This window comes from Cherax quadricarinatus, chromosome 93, assembly GCF_038502225.1.
Source record: "Cherax quadricarinatus isolate ZL_2023a chromosome 93, ASM3850222v1, whole genome shotgun sequence".
Classification (NCBI taxonomy): domain Eukaryota; kingdom Metazoa; phylum Arthropoda; class Malacostraca; order Decapoda; family Parastacidae; genus Cherax; species Cherax quadricarinatus.
This window is the reverse complement of record NC_091384.1, coordinates 11,217,894-11,228,033: the sequence shown is the minus strand read 5'-3', so window position 1 is coordinate 11,228,033 and position 10,140 is coordinate 11,217,894. Positions and strand designations below refer to the sequence as shown.

The 10,140-nt window shown below is 46.8% G+C and overlaps 1 protein-coding gene across 1 annotated transcript in view; it reads right to left on the bottom strand.

Moving 5' to 3' along the window:
• LOC128703526 (transmembrane protein 64) overlaps positions 1-10,140 on the bottom strand; it is a 167,355-nt gene that overhangs the window by 59,402 nt on the left and 97,813 nt on the right. Inside the window, exon 4 of the mRNA XM_070104704.1 lies at positions 2,208-2,345. Coding sequence (XP_069960805.1) covers positions 2,208-2,345 — 138 coding nt within the window. The remainder of the gene's footprint in view (positions 1-2,207; positions 2,346-10,140) is intronic.

Genomic DNA, 10,140 nt, shown 5'->3' with positions numbered 1-10,140 from the left:
GACTGCATTTTTTTGGACTGCAAAAAGGCCTTCGACACAGTTCCTCACAAGAGGTTACTGAAAAAGCTAGAAGATCAGGCACACATAACAGGAAAGGCACTGCAATGGATCAGAGAATACCTGACAGGGAGGCAACAACGAGTCATGGTACGTGACGAGGTGTCAGAGTGGGCGCTTGTGACAAGCGGGGTTCCACAGGGGTCAGTCCTAGGACCTGTGCTGTTCTTGGTATATGTGAACGACATAACGGAAGGGATAGACTCAGAAGTGTCCTTGTTTGCAGATGATGTGAAGTTAATGAGAAGAATCAAATCGGATGAGGATCAGGCAGGACTACAAAGAGACCTGGACAGGCTGCAAGCCTGGTCCAGCAACTGGCTCCTTGAGTTTAACCCTGCCAAATGCAAAGTCATGAAGATTGGGGAAGGGCAAAGAAGACCGCAGACACAATATAGTTTAGATGGCCAAAGACTGCAAACCTCACTCAAGGAAAAAGATCTGGGGGTGAGTATAACACCGAGCATATCTCCTGAGGCGCACATAAATCAGATAACTGCTGCAGCATACGGGCGCCTGGCAAACCTACGGATAGCGTTCCGATACCTCAGTAAGGAATCGTTCAAGACCCTGTATACCATTTACGTCAGGCCCATACTGGAGTATGCAGCACCAGTTTGGAATCCACACCTAGTCAAGCACGTCAAGAAATTAGAGAAAGTGCAAAGGTTTGCAACAAGACTAGTCCCAGAGCTACGGGGATTGTCCTACGAAGAAAGGTTGAGGGAAATCGGCCTGACGACACTGGAGGCCAGGAGGGTCAGGGGAGACATGATAACGACATATAAAATACTGCGCGGAATAGACAAGGTGGACAAAGACAGGATGTTCCAGAGATGGGACACAGACACAAGAGGTCACAATTGGAAGTTGAAGACTCAGATGAATCGAAGGGATGTTAGGAAGTATTTCTTCAGTCATGGAGTAGTCAAGTCATGGAATAGTCTAGAAAGTGAAGTAGTGGAGGCGGGAACCATACATAGTTTTAAGGCGAGGTATGATAAAGCTCATGTAGCAGGGAGAGAGAGGACCTAGTAGCAATCAGTGAAGAGGCGGGGCCAGGAGCTATGACTCGACCCCTGCAACCACAAATAGGTGAGGTGAGTACACACAAATAGCACTCACACCAACAGCACTCAGAGTAACAATGGTACAGTAACAAGGGTACTCACAGTAACAATGGTACAGTAACAAGGGTACTCACAGTAACAATGGTACAGTAACAAGGGTACTCACAGTAACAATGGTACAGTAACAAGGGTACTCACAGTAACAATGGTACAGTAACAAGGGTACTCACAGTAACAATGGTACAGTAACAAGGGTACTCACAGTAACAAAGGTACTCACAGTAATAAAGGTACTCACAGTAGCAAAGGTACTCACAGTAACAAAGGTACTCACAGTAACAAAGGTACTCACAGTAACAAAGGTACTTACAGTAACAAAGGTACTCACAGTAACAAGGGTACTCACAGTAACAAAGGTACTCACAGTAACAAGGGTACTCACAGTAACAAAGGTGCTCACAGTAACAAGGGTACTCACAGTAACAAAGGTACTCACAGTAACAAAGGTACTCACAGTAACAAAGGTACTCACAGTAACAAGGGTACTCACAGTATCAAAGGTACTCACAGTAACAAAGGTACTCACAGTAACAAAGGTACTCACAGTAACAAGGGTACTCACAGTAACAAAGGTACTCACAGTAACAAAGGTACTCACAGTAACAAGGGTACTCACAGTAACAAAGGTACTCACAGTAACAAAGGTACTCACAGTAACAAAGGTACTCACAGTATCAAAGGTACTCACAGTAACAATGGTACAGTATCAAGGGTACTCACAGTAACAAAGGTACTCACAGTAACAATAGTACTCACAGTAACAATGGTACAGTAACAATGGTACTCACAGTAACAATGGTACAGTAACAAGGGTACTCACAGTAACAATGGTACAGTAACAAGTGTACTCACAGTAACAAGGGTACTCACAGTAACAAAGGTACTCACAGTAACAATGGTACTCACAGTAACATTGGTACAGTAACAATGGTACTCACAGTAACAATGGTACAGTAACAAGGGTACTCACAGTAACAATGGTACAGTAACAAGGGTACTCACAGTAACAAAGGTACTCACAGCAAAGACAGCATTCTGCAGACCAAAGGGTATTGGTGTGAGTCGGGTCACCAAGACGACCTTGAAGGCTTGAGGACCACCGAGCACCGCCAGCAGTGACCTCACCAGTCTTGACCTCACCACACGCCGCCGCACCACCTGTCAACACCACCAACCTCACTGTACAACACTGTCAACACAGAGGTGGACGGGAGGATCCAACCGTGGTCCTGGGACTGACAGGTCCTGGGACTGACAGGCCCTGGGACTGACAGGTCCTGGGACTGACAGGCCCTGGGACTGACAGGTCCTGGGACTGACAGGTCCTGGGACTGACAGGCCCTGGGACTGACAGGTCCTGGGACTGACAGGTCCTGGGACTGACAGGTCCTGGGACTGACAGGCCCTGGGACTGACAAGTCCTGGGACTGACAGGTCCTGGGACTGACAGGCCCTGGGACTGACAAGTCCTGGGACTGACAGGTCCTGGGACTGACAGGTCCTGGGACTGACAGGCCCTGGGACTGACAAGTCCTGGGACTGACAGGTCCTGGGACTGACAGGTCCTGGGACTGACAGGTCCTGGGACTGACAGGTCCTGGGACTGACAGGTCCTGGGACTGACAAGTCCTGGGACTGACAGGTCCTGGGACTGACAGGTCCTGGGACTGACAGGTCCTGGGACTGACAGGTCCTGGGACTGACAAGTCCTGGGACTGACAGGTCCTGGGACTGACAGGTCCTGGGACTGACAGGTCCTGGGACTGACAGGTCCTGGGACTGACAGGTCCTGGGACTGACAGGTCCTGGGACTGACAGGTCCAGGGATCGACACAGCGGTAACGCGCTCAACCTGTCGTTCTCGGCACCACGGTTCGAATCTCACGTTAATCTTCATATACACTCGTTTAGTACGACTTGAAACACATTTATATAACATTATACAAAAATATATATTATTAATGAATATATTAGGGACACAGAAATAATAATAATAATAATAATAATAATAATAATAATAATAATAATAATAATAATAATGATAATATTAATAATAATTCGTTCTCATATCTGACATAAACAGAAATTTGGTTATTGTGTGGTTTACATGTAGTAAAATAATAATTACAGAGTGTACCACTAGAACACCTAGCATGGCTAGGCATTACAGAGTGTACCACTAGAACACCTAGCATGGCTAGGCATTACAGAGTGTACCACTAGAACACCTAGCATGGCTAGGCATTACAGAGTGTACCACTAGAACACCTAGCATGGCTAGGTATTACAGAGTGTACCACTAGAACACCTAGCATGGCTAGGCATTACAGAGTGTACCACTAGAACACCTAGCATGGCTAGGTATTACAGAGTGTACCACTAGAACACCTAGCATGGCTAGGCATTACAGAGTGTACCACTAGAACACCTAGCATGGCTAGGTATTACAGAGTGTACCACTAGAACACCTAGCATGGCTAGGCATTACAGAGTGTACCACTAGAACACCTAGCATGGCTAGGCATTACAGAATGTACCACTAGAACACCTAGCATGGCTAGGCATTACAGAGTGTACCACTAGAACACCTAGCATGGCTAGGCATTACAGAGTGTACCACTAGAACACCTAGCATGGCTAGGCATTACAGAGTGTACCACTAGAACACCTAGCATGGCTAGGCATTACAGAGTGTACCACTAGAACACCTAGCATGGCTAGGTATTACAGAGTGTACCACTAGAACACCTAGCATGGCTAGGTATTACAGAGTGTACCACTAGAACACCTAGCATGGCTAGGCATTACAGAGTGTACCACTAGAACACCTAGCATGGCTAGGCATTACAGAGTGTACCACTAGAACACCTAGCATGGCTAGGTATTACAGAGTGTACCACTAGAACACCTAGCATGGCTAGGCATTGCAGAGTGTACCACTAGAACACCTAGCATGGCTAGGCATTTCGGGCAGACTTAGATTAAATCTTAAGTTTAAAATATTACAAATTATGAGGTAAGTTGGTATTATGGCTAAGTGACTAAATACTAGTTGTGAGTTTAGCAATGTGAATGCTTTTGTTTTGGCACTATACATAGTTTCAGTATTGGAGTATCACAGGCCAACTTATGACTAGTTAAGATTCATTATTTTAAGATTGAGATTGATATTTCTGTTTATGGTCAAATGGGTGAGTGAGTGTAAGTGTGAACCACCAGGTGGTATTCGTGTAATTAGTTGACAGGGTGTATCAGGGAGATAAGATGTTTTCTAATGGTAGTTTTGAAGGTGATGAATGTGTCTGCAGTTCTAGAGTTCTCAGGTAGTGTGTTCCAGATTTTAGGGCCTTTGACATACATTGAGTTTTTGTAAAGGTTTAGTCGGACACGGGGAATGTCATAGAGATGTTTGTGTCTGGTGTTATGCCTGTGGGTTCTGTCACAACTATCAAGAAAGCATTTTAGGTCAAGGTTAATATTGGAGTTTAAGGTCCTGTAGATGTAGATTGCACAGTAGTAAGTGTGGATGTTCTGAACAGGGAGTAAGTTTAGATCTATGAAGAGTGGGGGGGGGTGTTGCCAGGGATGGGATTTAGTGATTATTCTTACTGCAGCTTTTTGTTGGGTTATTATTGGCTTTAGGTGTGTTGCTGCAGTTGATCCCCAAGCACAGATAGCATAGGTGTGGTATGGATATATAAGTGAGTGGTATAGTGTGAGAAGGGCATTTTGCGGCACGTAGTATCGTATCTTGGAGAGGATCCCCACCGTTTTGGATACTTCTATTGTTATGTGTTGGATATGGGTGCTGAAATTTAGGTTGTTGTCGAGGTATAGGCCAAGGAATTTGCCCTCATTATGTCTGGTAATTAGAGTGTTGTCGATCTTAATGTTAATTTGTGCATCTCCTGCTCTGCTACCAAACATAATGTAGTAGGTTTTGCCAGTGTTAATTGTAAGTTTATTGGCTGTCATCCAATTCCTCCTTTCCTGACGATACTAGGATTTGCCTGACAGTGTCAGCCAGTGAAGACGCTTCATATCTCCAATCTGACATTATCCAGATCTTCAAATTGGCCACAGAAACAATGTGAAGGTCAGTGAGGAGTGATAATGTTAGAGAATCTCACTTTCGAAGATCATAATTTCATCGCATCTGCTAGGAAAATGATAGGATGGATAATGAGAACCTTCAAAACAGGCGATGCCAAGTCAGTGATGATCCTCTTTAAGTCATTTGTTCTCTCTAGGCTGGAATACTACTGTGCACTAACAGCTCCCCCTCAAGGCAGGCGAAATTCTAGGCCTGGAGAATATACAGAGAACTTTCACTGCAAGTGTAAGTACAGCCAAACATCTCAATTACTGGAACCGTTCGAAGTCCACTGACTTGAGGTGGAATGTAGGTGAGAAAAATACATAATTTACAGTTGGGAACTCCTAGAGAGACTACAACCATATTACACACACAAATCACTCCCTACGTGGCCCGGTGGCCTGGTGGCTAAAGCTCCCGCTTCACACACGGAGGGCCTGGGTTCGATTCCCGGCGGGTGGAAACATTTCGACACGTTTCCTTACACCTGTTGTCCTGATCACCTAGCAGCAAATAGGCACCTGGGTGTTAGTGGACTGGCGTGGGTCGCATCCTGGGGGACAAGATTGAGGACCCCAATGGAAATAAGTTAGACAGTCCTCGATGACGCACTGACTTTCTTGGGTTATCCTGGGTGGCTAACCCTCCGAGGCTAAAAAAAAAAAATCTGAACAAAATCTTGTCTTACGTAAGCAAACGACTCGGGAGGCGGCCCAACATCCCCCCCCCAATGAAAAGCAGGTACGCCGTGAGTACACTAAGAGACACAGTAAGTGTCAGGGGCCCAAGACTGTTCAACAGCTTCCCAGCATACATAAGGGGGATTACCAGTAAATCTTTGGCTGTCTTCAACAGGGAGTTGGACAGATACCTGAAGTCAATACCTGACCAGCAGGGTTGTGGTTTGAACGTTGGATTATGTGCAGTAGTAACAGCCTGGTTGATCAGGACCTGGACCAGGTAGTGGGAGTGCTTTTGTTGCTGTGATTAATCTGGTTGTATCACCCATTTATCTCTGCAAGGGTCAAGTCACAGCTCCCTCCATCCCTCTTTACTTCATCCTCGACTCGGGTGACCCTGCCATACCTGTTCTTAAAGCTATGTATAATCTCCTCTCTCTCTCTCTCTCTCTCTCTCTCTCTCTCACTCTCTCTCTCTCACTCTCTCTCTCTCTCTCTCTCTCTCTCTCTCTCTCTCCCGTTGGTATTTTCACTTCCTGATGTTACTGATACTGAAGAAATACTTTGAGAGAAACGACAGGAAAGGTCAGGGGAGGATAAACAGGAAGAGCAGACAGGAAGGGTAGACAGGTGGGATAGACAGGAGGGGTAGATAGAAAGAGTAGAGGTGGGGTAGACAGGAGGGGTAGATAGGAGGAGTAGAGGTGGGATAGACAGGTGGGATAGACAGGAGGGGTAGACAGATGGATAGACAGGAGGGGTAGAGAGGTGGGATAGACAGGTGGAATAGACAGGAGGGGTAGACAGGTGGGATAGACAGGAGGCGTAGATAGGAGGAGTAGAGGTGGGATAGACAGGTGGGGTAGACAGGAAGGGTAGACAGGTGGGACAGACAGGAAGGGTAGTTAGGAGTAGAGGTGGGATAGACAGGTGCGGTAGACAGGAGGGGCAGATAGGAGGAGAGGTGGGATAGACAGGTGGGGTAGACAGGAAGGGTAGACAGGTGGGATAGACAGCAGGGGTAGATAGGAAGAGTAGAGGTGGGGTAGACAGGAGGGGTAGATAGGAGGAGTAGAGGTGAGATAGACAGGTGGGGTAGACAGGAGGGGTAGACAGGTGGGATAGACAGGAGGGGTAGACAGGTGGGATAGACAGGAGGGGTAGATAGGAGTAGAGGTGGGATAGACAGGTGGGGTAGACAGGAAAGGTAGACAGGTGGGATAGACGGGAGGGGTAGACAGGAGTAGAGGTGGGATAGACAGGTGGGGTAGACAGGAAGAGTAGACAGGTGGGATAGACAGGAGGGGTAGATAGGAGGAGTAGAGTGGGATAGACAGGTGGGGTAGACAGGAAGGGTAGATAAGAGTAGATGTGGGATAGACAGGTGGAGTAGACAGGAGGGGTAGACAGGTGGGGTAGACAGGAGGGGTAGACAGGAGTAGAGGTGGGATAGACAGGTGGGGTAGACAGGAAGAAAAGACAAGTGGGATAGACAGGAGGAGTAGATAGGAGTAGAAGTGGGATAGACAGGTGGGGTACACAGGAGGGATAGACAGGTGGGATAGACAGGAGGGGTAGATAGGAGTAGAGGTGGGATAGACAGGTGGGGTAGAGAGGAGGGGTAAACAGGTGGGATAGACAGGAAAGTTAGACAGGAAAGGTAGACAGGAGCGGTAGACAGGTGGGATAGAAAGGAGGGGTAGATAGAAGTAGACAGGTGGGACAGACAGAGGGGTAGACAGGAGCGGTAGACAGATGATAAACAGGAGAGGTTAGACAGAAGTTAGACAAAGGACAGATAATAGAGAGTAGACAGGAAAGGATAAACAGAAGGGGTATGCAGTTAAGGTAGACAGTAGATTCAGTAGGTAGACAGAGTTTAGACAGTAGAAGGAATACAGCAGAGGGTAGAAAGTAGATAGTAATAGGTAGGGTAGACAGAAGATTCACTAGAAATTATAGAGTACAGGGTAGAGGGTAGAGTATACAATGGAAGGTAGACGGTAGAGGGTAGAAAGTAGACGGTAAAGGACGGTAGAGGGTAGAAAGTAGACGGTAAAGGGTGGAGTACCTAACTGTGATAGCAACTAAATAATTCAAGCTGAAATTTGCAGGCGATCAATGACGTCCAATACTCCCACGAGCGGTCCCCAAGCGGTGAGGAGTTTGGTCACAAGCGGTCCCCAAGCGGTGAGGAGTTTGGTCACAAGCGGTCCCCAAGCGGTGAGGAGTTTGGTCAAAAGCGGTCCCCAAGCGGTCAGGAGTTATTCTAACAATGACCACTGCTCCACCTCATCTACCACTGGTGACTCCACCTACCGCTGCTGCACCTCATCTACCACTGGTGACTCCACCTACCACTGCTCCACCTCATCTACCACTGGTGACTCCACCTACCACTGCTCCACCTCATCTACCACTAGTGACTCCACCTACCACTGCTGCACCTCATCTACCACTGGTGACTCCACCTACCACTGCTGCACCTCATCTACCACCACTATTAGTTCCATCACCATGTGCACCTTTACCAACACTGATGGATGGAACACAACACCTCAGTCATACTCGTCATCTTGCACCAGACTGATGATGCTGGAAACATTGTTCCAGGATAAAGAGTCCCAAGTCTTACGTAAGTGTCTTATTCATCACAAAAATTTGGCACCAGTAATACAACATGTTGATACACCAGTAATACAACATGTCGACCCATTGATAATACATGTCGACACACTAGTAACACAACATGTCGACACACCAATAATTCAACATGTCGACCCATTGATAATACATGTCGACACATCAGTAATACATCATCTTGACACCAGTAATACCTTATGTTGACACCTAGCTAGTATGTCTTTGACAACGTTTCGCCCACTTGTAACTCAGTTAAATACAGAGGTAATTTGCAGGTGTGGAAGGAGACTGAATGAGATTAATGAGTCAGTCCCTGAGCCTGGCAACAGGTGTTCAGAATCTTATTCACAATTCTTATGTTCTAAACACCTGCCTCGAGGCTGAGGGACTAATAGCGTCATCTCTTACCGTCTCCTCCTTCAACACCTCCAAACATACCCTGCTGTTACACATATCCTCCCACAAGGTCGTCCAAACAGTGTTTGCTAAGAAATTTACATGAACAGGACTGCATGCCAAGACAGGATGCAGGTGGGGTTAGAACTCCAGGCCAGCGGTTGAAACCTGATCCGTTCCTTAGCTTGTCTACAACCGTGTTATTACTGTTTCGTGAGTCAACACTTCAAGATATCAAGATTCACTCTAGAAAACATAACATAGCAGATAAATACGCGCACACATGCCAACACACACACACACACACACACGCACACACACACACACACACACACACACACACACACACACACACACACACACACACACACACAAGTGTACAATTGACAACCAGCATGGTTTCAGGGAGGGAAAATCCTGTGTCACAAACCTACTAGAGTTTTATGACAAGGTGACAGAAGTAAGACAAGAGAGAGAGGGGTGGATCGACTGCATTTTTTTGGACTGCAAGAAGGCCTTCGACACAGTTCCTCACAAGAAGTTACCGCAAAAGCTAGAGGATCAGGCACATATAACAGGAAAGGCACTGCAATGGATCAGAGAATATCTGACAGGGAGGCAACAACGAGTCATGGTACGTGACGAGGTGTCAGAGTAGGCGCCTGTGACAAGCGGGGTTCCACAGGGGTCAGTCCTAGGACCTGTGCTGTTCTTGGTATATGTGAATGACATAACAGAAGGGATAGACTCAGAAGTGTCCTTGTTTGCGGACGATGTGAAGTTAATGAGAAGAATCAAATCGGACGAGGATCAGGCAGGACTACAAAGAGACCTGGACAGGCTACAAGCCTGGTCCAACAACTGGCTCCTTGAGTTTAACCCTGCCAAATGCAAAGTCATGAAGATTGGGGAAGGGCAAAGAAGACCGCAGACACAATATAGTTTAGACGGCCAAAGTCTGCAAACCTCACTCAAGGAAAAAGATCTGGGGTGAGTATAACACCGAGCATATCTCCCGAGGTGCACATCAATCAGATAACTGCTGCAGCATACGGGCGCCTGGCAAACCTACGGATAGCGTTCCGATACCTCAGTAAGGATTCGTTCAAGACTCTGTATACCATTTACGTCAGGCCCA